Genomic DNA, 14,020 nt, shown 5'->3' with positions numbered 1-14,020 from the left:
CCATCCCCCACCTTGACGCCTCCTGCACATGGCTTCTTTCGTCGGTCCCCGCCGCGTTTCCTGGGTTGCTGCTGCACGCCTAACACTGGTGCGAGACCAAATAACGTCCCAAACACTTGCTCTGCAGTCACATCCCCTCTACGGAGTAGTTGCTGCACTACCGCACCGCTGAAAACCGCATAGGACCACAGTACACGGGTAACGCTCCAAATTGAGACACTACCACTGCCCTTTCCCCTCAACATGACACATGAACAGTTTTAAACACTTCGACGCAATCCTGCTACCCGTGCTAGCACTCAATGGCTGCGATGCCTCATGTACTATATGGAATTTAACATTTTCCCCCCCCAATCTACCACTCTTCTCATATCAAGAACCGAATGTGCGACAAAGTTAAGTAAACGAAAGGACTCGAAAATTTCAAAATTAAATGAACCACTCACTTGACGCGCATGATATCGCCACCGCAAGCGCCCGCGTTCGGCCCGTTGTCGGGCATGCCCGCTAGGCTAAAAATGGGCCTGCAGGCAATGTGGATTGAGGCCCGGATGGTTTTACTCCGCCGGCCCAGATTTTGGGCTTTGAGATGAGCACCTTCCTTCTCTGGAATGGACTCCATTTATTTGACTGAGTGGTATTGTTCTGTTTCTTCGTACGCATTTCGGGGTTTTGGTTTTCGGTCAACACCGTTCGTCTTGGTGATTTTAAGCAGGGTCCACGGGTATCAGTCTAGCATGTCTTAGTGGTCATGTATCAATTCAAAATTCTGCTCTCTGCGACACATGTAATTAAGCAGCTATGGCATGGGTTGTGTTCTGAATACTAGTACGTACATCACCATGGATCTTCACGTATCAAACCCAATTTTGTCATTTCCACAAGTATTGGGAACTGAGCCCCGAAGAACCTCGATCATGTTGTTACTTGCAAATCACAAAGAGATTCTCTGTATTAACGGTTATGTTGTAGGGTAGAAATAATCACTTGTCAATCTGTTTTGTTTGTTTAGTTCTGGTGCATCGACGGGCTGAATGTTTGTCAGCCTGGAACGGCCAATCAACTTAAACCCAGAGATCAAGGTAGACGGCTCGGTGTGCGGGGATCGACCTTGGAAACCTTGAGAGAGTCGGTCGATTTTATGAGGCATCTGCAGTTGTTAGCTTGGTGATACCGACACCCTAGTTGCCTTTGTATGAAAATCACACCCAAACTCCAATCCAACTGGAATCACCTAGCTAGTTTCAAATGCGAAAAGTTTAAAGCAAGCCCAGAGAAGCAATTGGCACTTGAAAAAGCAAATAGGATTAGTTAAGCTGCGCATGAAATCTATATGTCAAAGTCACTAGCTTCACGCACGATCCCGAAAACCCGCTTGGCAAGCAGCATCCAGAAAAAGTAAGGTGAGGTTGACTCGCTTTGTCTCCCGAATGGCGCCCGAATAGAGTTGGGGAGGTCTAGCGTGCAGCATGGCGGTCCCAATCTTGGTCTCACCTGTGTGACGAGGTATAGACACGATGGGGGGAAGCACCAATCAGATGCGCCCATTACGCGAATCACATAGTAAAAAAAGAGAAACTTGCTCAAGCTAACGAGAGAACGAATAACAGAGCAAAGAAAGATTAAAAGGCGGCTAGGTAATGACTTGCCGATCTTGCATATACTTTTCCCAGGATCAGGTAGTCATCAGGCATCTCTCATCACACGACCTGCACGTTCGAGTTCGTTGTACACCGACTTTGAAAGCACTGCCTCGTTCCGGCTGAGTGCAGAAAAAGACCCCCGCCACGTCAGATCACAGCACAGACCTTGCTTCCCTATTGTTTTTTTGTACCCATCATTACTATATTGGTGCTTATGGTGTTCCCGTGACTGTAACGACATGCGGGCTGCGCCTATTAGTGCCCGACCCGTCTCCATCCCTGCTGATAGACGCGCTCCCGTGTGGGTAAAGGAGGGGATTTATGGCTAATAGAAACCTTGGAATTGGCACGAAGAGAAAATCTGAAAAGAAAGTCGAAATTTTTTTTTCCCCAAATAGGAAGTTGAAACCAGAAAAAGCATCATGTTAATTATTTTGAAAAATGAAAAAAAAAATAAAAAATTCGATGGAACGTCGCAGCCTACAAAAAAAAAAAGCCCGGTTGGAATGGGTTCCTCTAGCGTTCGGCTTTCTGTTTCGACAAGCAGCGCGCGCTCAGTCCCTGTCATAAGGGCTAGTTTTGAGGACAGCTAGGAGGACAAACAGCATCGAGTGGCCAGAATCTTTGGATCGAGTGGATCTTAGAGATTCTCCGAAGAGTACGCTAGAATAGAGGGACAAACCTTGGAAGCTGAACAGGCCACGCCCGAGAGTGGGGAACGGAAAGACGCGGACGGCAATGCAGTCGATTGGGTTCGAAAAACGTGGCCTGAAAAGATTATCGTATATTGGTACTCCATTTACACCGTTTTACTCCGTATTACTCACAGGGTACTGTGTTGATGAAAACGGAAGTCTCAACCGAACAGCACAAGTACCTTTTCATAGCAGATGTTCCTATAATCACATCACGCGTATAAATATCTAATGTGACTGGGTGATAACCTAAAATGATAGACTAGAACTCAAATGTGTTCTTGAGACGTCGACACATACTGTACTGTAACAAATAGCGTATTTTTGCCAGATGGCACACATGCATAGATCGGCGGGTAGGCCGGAGCGGCCCGTGGGACAAGTACCCCGAAACCTGATTGATTAATCCTGCGCAATGGTACTCGTATGTTGTATTGTTACAAGCTGCTGGATACATATTTAATCCAATCCATGGTTGAGACTGTGGGCTTGTATTTCCTTTTCCGTCGCTGTGACTACCCGCTATTGTTCACACTATATCTCAAACCCACATTTTCTGTAGATGACCTGTGCTGAAAATTTCACCAGGGACTGGCGGTGACGGGGCATACGGCACACGCTAAATAGTCCCCCCCCTAACAACGTGGCTGTGGCTCTTTAGACAAGGAACCCGCCCTGTCAACGCAGCGCTAATGCAGGTTACCTTGGCTCATTATGGACTTTCCGGATCCAGTGCTACAGCCCTGGGAACTTAGGGCACTCCACCCCCTACGTTCTCTCCCTCTTTTCCTCCGAAGCCAGGTACATTCTACAGAAAGGGATCCGCTCTCGCCACAATTTTTCTTCCAGTGACTTTGCGCCATTATTCCCATCCAAGTTTCGTCTTCCTGAGGATGCCCCATCCGTGTTGAAGAGTGGCGAGTGGTCCGGCTGAATCCCACTCCCTCAGCTGAAGTCTGATCGCCACACTTTCACCGCTTGAATTTTTCTTTCATAGTACCTAGGTACATGCAGTAGTCCCATGTACTCAGATGAACTAGGTAGTCCTGGCTAAGGCAAGAAAGCCCAGGGTAGTTTGTATAACAATATCATGAAAGGGTTGGAATGAAAAAAAAAAAAACTAAATGCAACGCAATCCAACCAACCCCATATGCATAGGAATGTATCGCCCCGACCCGAGCCCATCGCCATGGAAAATGATCCTGGTTCCGCGGGGCCGGTTGCGGTTGTGCGACTACGGTCCGAGGCGGTCGTTCGTCCTTGGACGGGTTACGCAGCAAGGGTCACTCGGAGGAATTGACGTGCAGGGACTGGTCCATGCAAATGAGAGGTCACCTGCCACATTGATGATGTCAATTTTGATAGTTGAATCAATCTTTCTGGTCACGTAGAACTTTTTTAATTTCACTCTGTAGATATATTGTTCCGGTAGCACTGTGGAGTGACGAAAACGTGGAAAGTCATTGTCGGGCGCTACTGCTAGTTGAAGAAGACATAAAAAAAAAAAAAAAAAAAAGGCGGTCGCCGCGCACGGCTTCATAGCAACGGGAATCTGGTACCCTAGATTCACATCCATGGTTCCAAGTCTTGTCTCCCATGTTTCACTTGACGAAATGAAAGCGTAAGGTAAGGTCATCGTACTCGACGTATCGATGTGTGTATTCGACTTGGACACACAAACTTGATGCATACAATCCCGTCCACGGGTGTATAGATACACTGTATAACAATCCCCCCTCCATGTCTATGGGTCACTGGCGCCGCTTTAGCCCGCGCTGCCCGGGCTCCACCCCGTTCTCTAAAAATTCCCCTGTGCTTTTCCAATCAAATAATTCAATTCAATTTATTTCCTTTATTCTCTGCCCATTCCGATCTGAGCTTCTTTTTCTTCTTCCCTTCTCTGCTTATCTTGTCGTGGGGTTTTCACTTATTTATACCTGCTCACGTCATAATCACCGAGGTTCTCTTTTTTTTCTTTTCTGTTTCTTTTCTCTTTTCTTATTTCCCCCCCCTTCTGCTTCCCAATTTCCATTTTTTTTTCTGTTTTCTTTTTGGGATCTGCCTGCATCTGCCCTTCTTCCCCTTCCCCTGCGTGACTGCGCTATGCTCACTTTGTTCGTGTGATTCGAAATCCCTTTTTCAATAACTCGACGTCACATCCCTGCATCCTTGACTCATCTCGTCTTACTCTTCCCAACAACACCAATGTCGGGCAATCCCAATGATCACGACCCTAACCGCCAGGATCCTCGAGACCCAAGAGATCCTAGGGACCCCAGAGCCACCCAGTGGAACAATCCGGATGATCAGGCTTCCTATCCAGTATGTACTGTCTCAGAGCAAGTTTAAAGGACTGTGACTTGGCTGTGGCTGCGGTTGCTGATAGCTTCACAGTATCCGCCAACTTCCTACCCTCCACCACCTGAACAAGACCGTGCCTACCAATATCCCCCACCCGCACAATACGCGCCATCGCAGTACCCCCCTCCTCCGCAGTACGCCCCATCACAATACTCCCCGGCGCAGTATCCAGATCCAAGATACCCGCATCCACAAGCGATGAATGCTATCCACGGGACGCAAGATCCTTACCGTCTCCCACCTCCACCGGGTCCTTATCGTGCCGATGCATATGGACCCCAGGCAGGACAAGCGCCTTACCAAGCAGCTGCTCCACGACAGCGAACGGCTATTGCATGCCGGTACTGTCGGCGTCGGAAGGTACGGGGATACCTCTCTACCCACAAGTTACCACTCGCTAATTTTTGCCCGGTAGATTCGTTGCTCGGGATTCGAGACCTCCGCAGATGGACGGTGCAGCAACTGCGTTCGATTCAACCAAGACTGCATGTTCACTCCGGTCTCTTCGCAAACCCAAGCCTTTGTGCCAGCCCACACCGCCTACCCTCATCTACGACCTGGACAGAATGGACCAGGACCAGGGGGCCGCGGTGGACCGCCTGTCCTGTACGGCGCTCACGGACAGCCTCTGCCCCCTCAACAGCAGCCACAGGGCCCAGAGACCACCTTGCCGCCGCCTCAAGGGATGTACTATCAAAACGGGCGACCTCCCATGGATGGTGCTCCGCTGCCCCTTGCGTCAACCATGTCCGATCCGGTAAGGCCACCATCCCCCCTCTGGTAATAGGAAGAGAGGGAGAGACCTAATTTTGTGATGTGCAGAGACACCGTCGAGGCTCCAACTCCGGATTTGAGTACCCCGATCCAACCAATCTGGCACCCGTGACGCCCGCTGGGTCTGCTCCAGGATATCAAACTCACACTACGCCGAGCCCTTACGCATATCCCCCTCCGCCTGTCCACGATCGACGCACCTCGCCGCCATCGGCTTACAACTACGATGCACGCCCCTCCTCCTCACCTCACGGCTCACCCTTCCCACCTATGCATCCCCACCAGGCGCCTATGACTCCACACCAGGTCAGCGTACCCCCAGTCCAGGCTCAACAGGGCAGCGCGCCAATTAAGTCAAGTGGTACTCCTCAGCCAGGGGTTGTGACGCCACCGCCTACCTCTACCCCTGGTGGCTCGCAACGAGGTGGTTTGAACGTGCGCGACATGCTGAACCCTGGCGATTCCCATGGCCGCTCCAGCACGGATAGTAACATGCTCAATGCGCTGAATCGCCGAGGCCCGCAATAGCAATTTTCAAACTGGTATTCGACATCCAAATGAAAACCGGAAAACGCATGAAGAATGCGGTACGCTACCGGTGAGGAATGATGACTATTCGAATAAACCGTGTGCTGGCCACACGGTCCGAGAGCTATGTTCCGAGTGCTGGAATTTGGAAGATTTGAAGTCTCGTCGGACCGTTGCATTAGGCTGCAAGGGGAGGTTCGGAAAGACATTCCAGACAATGACGAGTACCTAGACGATGAACGCGACAAGGACGTCCCTCTCTGATCTATTTCAAGATCACAAAATGCGAACCCACGAGATTCATGAGCATGAATTTGAATTTTAAACTGAAACTTCCAGATATATGGACTCTGGATCTATCGGCATATGACCTTTTACTTCCACTTCTTTTTTTTTCTCTCTTTTTTTCGATTGGTCTCGGCCTCGATATCTGAATAATCGCAAATCCAAGAGTTGCAATTTCTCGCAGAGTGCTTTGACATGGTTTCCAGGTGCATACAGTTTATGTTCTGGTTTCTATTGGTTTAACCCACATGTCATGAGAGTCCGGCATGAATGCAATATGGACGTCATCAGATCTCACACTCTCCCCGGCTTTTTTTTACCCCGTGGAACTCAATTCCCAGCTACGGGGCCGGAGACATTGTCTGCATTGTTATTTAAATTCCGGGTGGGGTATTTGTTTTTGTCTCGTTTACACTCATCACAATTTTGCACTTTTGACAGCTTTTGTGCTTTACTGATGTTCTTCATTCAAGTTTAACATCATTGGGAAGGCATTCGTCTCTTTCTTACTCCTAAGCATCTCTTATGATGTATGTGTGGCCATGTGTTTTTCGCCTACGCAACTAACAGACGTGGGTCGGCTGTGTCATAATTTATTTCCCTTTGCCTTGATTATAATCTTTGAAACTGTTTTGATCTTTTTTGAAGTCCTGACTTAACGTGTTGCCTGTCTTTCGTTTTTAAGTATCTGCTTATACCTATATCTGGAGGTTGTTTGATCACTCTTTCTGCTATTTAGTCGTTGTCGCATGCTATTCCACTAACCGTTGAGGTCTTGAATCTCTGAGCGCTTTCTGATGAAATTCTACCATGCGAATTGTCCCGAGTAAACCTCCCTAGGTCTACAGATCCGATCCGATCCGATCTGGACTAGTGCAAATTTTTTAGTGCTATCTTTATTCAGGGTATTTTTCTTACTCCCCCTATTCTCTGTTCTGATTGAGAGTGGAGTTTCGGAGGCGTTAGTGGCTTCTCTTGGAAAACAGAACTATTGGCTATAAGGTTTGTCCCTGCAAAGGGGCAATCTTGGCTGCATAATAGAGGCCGAGTATTGCATTCTTTCCATACTACATCATGCACCTACCCCCTCTAGCATGCTATCTAGACCCCATATGTGCGTATATGCAATGTAAACCGGGAAGGGGCACATGCACCGACAGAGGTACATCGTACGGACCCACCACGTGACTTGCCCTAATCTGAACGGAGGATTTAGGATTACTATGTAGGTAGGCGTGGAGAATAAGATAATGCGTGGACGGTTTCTAAGACAACGACTACAATGGCAGGATTCAATTGTAGTGAACGGAAATTTTTTCCTCAAGCTTGTATTCTGTAGAACATCGAGGGCATAGCTGGGGCACAGACTCGGCAAAATTAAGCATTTTGCCGAGTAGCTGAAGTCCAAAGACCGGAAATGTAAGCAAAAATATCGATTAGAGAATCTGCTAGAATGGAAGAATGAATAAGGAGCCTAGGAATCCAGAAATAAAACCACAAAGTCTGAAAAGAAAAGGATGATTAACAAGTAGACAAAGTGCCTGACAGACAAAAGAGATAGTTGAGGGGGAAAATAAGACAGACCCAGGAGTGTGACCTGTACTACTACCGCTGTGTGGTGGCCGGGTCTTACATGAGATGAAAACGAGTGTGGATGTGAATGATCAGACGTCATGAAATGCAAAGGAATTGCTTTTGCGGGGCTGGAACGCAACATGCTGGAGGGTGTATTGCGAAAGCAATGTTGGAAAGCGAGAGACGATAGTTGATTAACGGTGGTATTTGAAGTATAAACTTCATGGCAAAAATCTCGGAAATGTCAAGGAAATGGATTGTGAAATAACACAACTTAACGGTAGTTCGGGACTGAGTCAAGAACGCGCGCCATCTTCTTTGCACGAGATGGGTCTTCAACAACCATGCCGCGACGCATGAGTGTGCTCTGTACAGTCTCAACGACCTTGTTGAAGGATGAAGCGGCGCCACGCTCCTGTTTAAAGCGCACCAAGCTCAGGTTGGCCTGGAGGCCGTGCTCGAGGACAGTGTAAAACTCGGCAGTGAACTCAACCTCTCGAAGATGGAGGACTAAACAGTGATTAGAATAGGTGTCGAATCGGATCAGAGGAGTGACTTACAATTGGCTTCGCTGACACGACCGTGCACAATGCTGTTGGTCTTGTCCAGGTACACATCCTCCATACCGAAATCCCGCCACTCGCGAAGTAGTTTATAGAGCTCCTTGCGTCCCTTCACCTTTGATGTATTGAGCGCAATAACTTGGGTAGCAGGCTTGATTTGGAAAACCCGGGCGAGCCAGTTGTGGTTGGCAATGGAGCGGCGCTTGTGGTGGGGTGGGTTTTGGGTATCATCAGCTTCAACGGAACTATCGGTATCTGCAAGTCCCTTGCAAATCAGGGAGGAGTGACGATTATCCTTAGTTGGCGTGGATTGGAGGTCTCTCTCATTGTCTGTAGATAGGTTAGAACGAAGAGCTCAAAGTGATTAGTGCTAAAACTCACGAGAAGGAGATTCTTCCATGTTTTGGGTGGTCTTTTTGGTCAAGAGTTTCTTGAAAAAGCCACCGCCAAAGCGATCCATAGAAGTTTTTCGTCTTGGGACTCGCTCTACGGGCTCCTCCTTTGAAGAAGAAGTGGGCTGGAAGGTGATTGGATGGTGCACAGTCGTGCCTCCACTGGGAGTGATGAGATGGCCGTCCTTGAGTGGAAGAGCAGAGGAATTATCAGAGCCCTGAGAACGATTCTTAAACCATGACCATTTCTTTCCTTCAGGAGCACGAGCTGTTGATTTCTTGGGGGACAGAGGAATCTCTTCGATGGGAGCCAGTCCACTAGATTGAGCAGCGTGTCGAGATCCAATGGAAGAGTTCAAACTGCCACCCGTGGGGTCACCCATAGCAAATTCATGAACATCTGATGAAGCGAACTTGCTATAGTTCTTCTTACGAATGGTTAGGGGCTTGACTTCCTCCATGGATGGGAGTGAGCTATGGGGGACCATCCGAATGGTTGCCTTAGCATCGCCCTGGGACGAAGCGAGGTAAGTTCCTGGTTTTTGCTGAGACCGTAAACAGGCCTCACTGGGGTCGCGGAGAGTGCTTGCGCAATTCTCATTGATAACAGGGAGCATGGCCTCTTTTGGCGAACTTAAGAAGGGATCTTGGCAACATGCTGCATCCAGCTGCAATCCCGTACCATTATGGGCCTGGTCTTCTTTGATCAAGCGATCTAGATGACTGATGACACCAGAAAGATAAGCGGGAACGTTGTCCTTTCGACCCCGGCTGTGCTCAATAAGCTTTTGACGTGTTTCAACAAGCTCCTTGATATTGTAAGACCGAGATGACTCCTGGGAAGAATGAGACACCGGGATCGTCGAACTCCGCTTAACTTGCTCAGGGCTTGCCATAGAGACTGGAGTCCCCGGAGTTTCGTATCCAGATCCACAGCTGGTGGTGCGAATGGTTGTAACAGAGCTTCCATTGAATGCCTCTTCGCAGATCTGGCTCAGCTCATGGGAGACATTTCGAGTGTCCTCCCTCCACGTGTAGTCTGTATCGCGAACCTTTCTGACTTGCCCCAGACTCTTGACCTTCGGACCATTAGCTCGAACCACGGTTGGCTGTGCTGGCAGGGGTGGGCTGCTTGGCATGTCAAGTAGATCGACGGCATCAGTCATAATTTGCAAGCTGCAGGTGCTCGGTGACCTCCTCACATCATTCTGTTGATTTGATGGAGCAATCTTCCTTTTCTTGGGTTTGGCAGTTGTGGATCCATGTGAGCGGTTGCGAGCGTGGTGGAAGGAGACATTACGACGATAGCTCATGGAGTGTGTGGACAATCCCGGAGCACGGGAACTGGAGTGAGGCACTTTCGAAGAGACGAAAGACTTCATGGAACTCGGCCCGTGCTTACGCTTCTGGAGAACAGTAAATGGGGATTCATCGGGCCCACCTGATTCCTCTGGCTCTTGCTCCTCCGCAATGGGAGGGGGAGGCTTCACCCTAGGCGACGATAAAATAGCTTGAGACTGCTCTGTTGACTGTCGATGGACAATAACATGAGTATACTGTGCTTCAGACGTTGTGCCACTGTGAACGGGTGACCTGTATGGATCATAGCTCGCCGTAGTACCGGAGGACATCGGTTCCTGCAAGTAGCTGAGGGGACGGGGGAAGTCTTTGACAGATGAGATTTGAGTGCGGCGCTTGGAGCTGCCTTGACCTGTCTGGCTGCGGCCTCGACGAACTCTCCCACCGGGTCGAGAGATGTGGTGATAGTCACTAGCTGAGTACTCTAGAGGCTGTCCTTGGTAGTTCTCCAGCTGTTCGTCACGGAATTTTGCCAAAGCGTTGTAGAACATCCGCTCGTGGGTCGGTCTGAGGGGTTTGTTAGCATCATAGAAGTGACTTTGAAGCTTAATAGATAGTACTTACTCAATGCAGAGAAGCCTTTGAATCAGGTCGTCGGCCTTGACATTATGCCACAATGTTTGCAGATTGCGAAGGATGTCGAGGTCAATGTCTTGCTGACAGGACAGGGTTTGTCCGCAATCCTTCACTGACAAAGCGGGAGGTGGGCCGACGTAGTGATCAACCATGGCATTATGAAGCTTTTCGTATTTGGTTAACAGTGGATGCAGCCAAATGTTTTGCATGGATATACGATCCTCTGGGCGTTTCTGGAGGATACGCTGGATCAGATCGGCAGCTTCATGGCTCAACTCGGAAGGGATCATGTAGTCTCCTTTCTTCACAAGTCGCAGCGTGCTTCCCAAGTCGCCTCCATCAAAAGGTAGATAACCAGTCAAAAGTGCATAGAGAATGATGCCACAGCTCCACATATCTGCTCTGTCACCGCGATATTTTCGGCCGTAGATGATTTCCGGTGCTGCATAGTGAGGGCTGCCACACGAAGTGTTTAACCAGTGGCCTGCAGGTTGTAGGGCGGCCATACCGAAATCAGCCAGCTTCACATTGTGATTTGCATCAAGCAAAATGTTCTCCGGCTTCAAATCCCGGTGACAGATGTTGAAACGGTGGCAATACCCTAGGGCCGCAATGATCTGTCGGAACAGTCGCACTGCCTCTTCTTCTGGTAGAGGTCCATTGTGTGATACATAATCGAACAACTCTCCACCCTCTACGTGCTCAAGGACAAGATACCTAAAAATTGCGTTAGCACATTTTCAATTTTGAAGGTGGTCGGTACGAACAATTCTCCGCGGTTTTCCCAAACATCATAGAGACTGATCACATTTGGATGTTCAATCAACTTCATGATGACCACTTCGCGTTCAATTCCACAGGGCATTTGTCTGGTGGCAGGATTGGCAGGGAAATTTCCTATGTTACGATCCATTGCAGCGATACTCTCACTCTGAACCATCGAAGCGGACTTTTTCGAAACGATCTTAATCGCGGCCGTATGTCCGGTGACAGCATGCTTGGCTAGTCTAACCCGTCCAGTGGCACCCTTCCCCAGTGTCCGCCCCAGCTGCCATGGTCCCACATGTGTTTTCCTTTTCCCCTTGAGTGACAGAAGGGAAGCGGCAGACATGATGGAGTTGCGGGCCGAGTCTGGTTGTAGGTCATTAGCCACGGAGAGGAACTCGTTTTCCTTGTTTCTTTGTGGAGTTGGAGTCATTAGAAAGGACATCCGGTCAGGACTCTTCAGCTGCTCGGATTCCTGGATCCTCAGGCGCGGTGTTTCGACCTTTGGCGACTTGGGGTTGTTCATCCGGCTTGACACATCTCTCAAGGGCTGGCGCCTCCTCTGATGGTCACTGACATCGGACATTATCTGGTCCATGGTGGAGGTACTGTAGGACGTGTTGGCGAGTTGGGGGATTCGTTGTCAATCTAGACTCCCATTAGCTGACCTTTCGTCAACAAAGATATCAATGGCCAACGCACAGAGAATTATGTCGAACGCAAAAAAAACTGCACAACTCTTTTTGAGCGCCCAAGAAACGAAGTTTGGGGTAAAGAACGGCTCCAAAGTCTTCTGTCAAGAAATCAGAGAAATTAAAGAGTGACAAGGGAAGGTCAACACCACATCGTCGATTCTAGATGCAACGGGCGAAGGAACAGAAAAGACCTCCAGCGACAAAGCTTGATTGAAACTGAGATGAAAACACAAGAGGACAAAATATCGGAACTGCCAATTTTCATGAAGGACAAGTGGTTGGCATACTTCGGCTGGACTGGAATGAGAAAGATTCCTATCTTCCCATTGGAATGTCCATGACCATTGTTGTTGTTTACTGTTTACTATCTACGAGGCCCTGTTTGACTTCATGTAGGCATGTTTGCCTGGTTTTATTGTGTTAATTGATCTTTCAGTTGTGCCGAGGCAGAACTACTCAAAGTTCTATGCCACTATTCCCACTTTCCCATGTTTTTCCTTCCCTCGACTGGCGGCTATAACGAAGGATCTCCCCCTTTTTTTGTTTTGTAGAATGACCTTGGGTCCTGACTCAGATGAATTCGTTCTGCGTAGCCTCGTACAATGCTCTCATTGTCAACATCAGTTACGATCGACGGATAGCATTCTCCAAACGAAGGGGCATGGTAACAAATCAACCACTGACCACTTTGTTTGTCCAGGGGTCAATTTTTGCTAGACATTCCGTATTCCTAAGCTTTTCACGGTTTAATATCCGGCTCTTGTGGTCAAATTAAGAGTCCAGATAGCCCCGCAGAGCGTACCCTTTTCAGACGCAGTTTAGAGGGAGATCTACAGCAGCATCACGTCCTCTGATCCGATTCTACCATCAGACACATGACTGTTCTTAGTAAAATTACCAGTGCTGCTCACTAATAAGTACATCGTTTACGTTAACCTCATCTGCAAACCATCTCCCCTCACCATTACCATCCGATCCGATCAGGACATCATTTCCACTCATCATACATTTGCACATCTTCCCGGTCTCATCAAATGTCCAGTCTTCCAATCCATAGCACCTCTTCCAGCGCATTCCATCTTCCACGTCTTGAAACTCATACCAAAACTGCACAGCTATGCGATCATCCCGGAAAGCGAAAAGTTCCTTCCGAAGTCGATAATTACGCTCGCGTTTCCATTTCCCTTCCAAAAACGCGACGATGGACTCTGTCCCGGTAAAGAATAAATCTCGAACACGCCAGATACATGTTGGGCTGTATCCTTGCGCGACTCGGGCGGGGTCCCTATTCGCACATGGTCAGAGCAGGCAATAGAATCGTTACGTCATCTAACATTGCGTTCATCTCAAACGCAAGATGGACCTTTCCCAGTTGAGATCTATCCGTATGTGTCCAGGGCGATCCGCACAGACAAACAAATACAAGTTAGCAAGAATGCAAGGGATAAACCCTTCAACACCCTTCTTTCGAACACATGGCCTGTCAAGGGTCATAGAAACAAGAAATCTGAGACGTACTTCGTATTCCACATATCCTGGGCTGCTTTGACTTTCTTCAGCGCAGTCTCCTCAGTAAAGGGCGGTTTAAGATCTGTCATGGTGGGAATCTCGGGGGAAATGCAGTCAAGCTTGTCTTTGTCCGATTGCAAGGTTGGGAAGCTTACCCTCTACCAAGACACGTATGCGGGACCCGTAGACAGCTTTAGTCATCTCCACAGGCTGCACAACGTTGCTGGGGCCTCAGGGTCGTCCTGTTACCAATCATTGGTTTTGCCTGTCGCAAAAAAAATCCTTCCAATGTTACGGATG

General features: G+C 48.6%; 3 protein-coding genes across 3 annotated transcripts; 1 reads left to right on the top strand and 2 right to left on the bottom strand.

Annotated features, from left to right (window-relative positions):
* Nucleotides 1-4,543: 4,543 nt before the first annotated feature.
* Pdw03_8282 (C6 transcription factor, putative) lies at nucleotides 4,544-6,001 on the top strand (the record flags this gene model as incomplete). Its single annotated transcript, XM_014677938.1, has 4 exons — nucleotides 4,544-4,660; nucleotides 4,733-5,059; nucleotides 5,115-5,456; nucleotides 5,522-6,001. The coding sequence occupies 4 exons, from the start codon at nucleotides 4,544-4,546 to the stop codon at nucleotides 5,999-6,001; spliced, it is 1,266 nt and encodes a 421-aa protein (XP_014533424.1).
* A 2,134-nt stretch (nucleotides 6,002-8,135) lies between these two features.
* On the bottom strand, nucleotides 8,136-12,114 carry Pdw03_8281 (Serine/threonine protein kinase (Kcc4), putative; the record flags this gene model as incomplete). The annotated part of the gene is made up of 5 exons (XM_014677937.1): nucleotides 8,136-8,371; nucleotides 8,422-8,754; nucleotides 8,806-10,682; nucleotides 10,740-11,468; nucleotides 11,519-12,114. 5 exons carry the CDS (start codon nucleotides 12,112-12,114, stop codon nucleotides 8,136-8,138), a joined length of 3,771 nt encoding a protein of 1,256 aa, XP_014533423.1.
* A 991-nt stretch (nucleotides 12,115-13,105) lies between these two features.
* Pdw03_8280 (DUF1348 domain protein) lies at nucleotides 13,106-13,809 on the bottom strand (the record flags this gene model as incomplete). Its single annotated transcript, XM_014677936.1, has 2 exons — nucleotides 13,106-13,496; nucleotides 13,730-13,809. The coding sequence occupies 2 exons, from the start codon at nucleotides 13,807-13,809 to the stop codon at nucleotides 13,106-13,108; spliced, it is 471 nt and encodes a 156-aa protein (XP_014533422.1).
* Nucleotides 13,810-14,020: the final 211 nt, after the last annotated feature.

This window comes from Penicillium digitatum, chromosome 3, assembly GCF_016767815.1.
Source record: "Penicillium digitatum chromosome 3, complete sequence".
Lineage (NCBI taxonomy): Eukaryota > Fungi > Ascomycota > Eurotiomycetes > Eurotiales > Aspergillaceae > Penicillium > Penicillium digitatum.
This window is presented reverse-complemented; position numbering and strand designations above follow the sequence as displayed.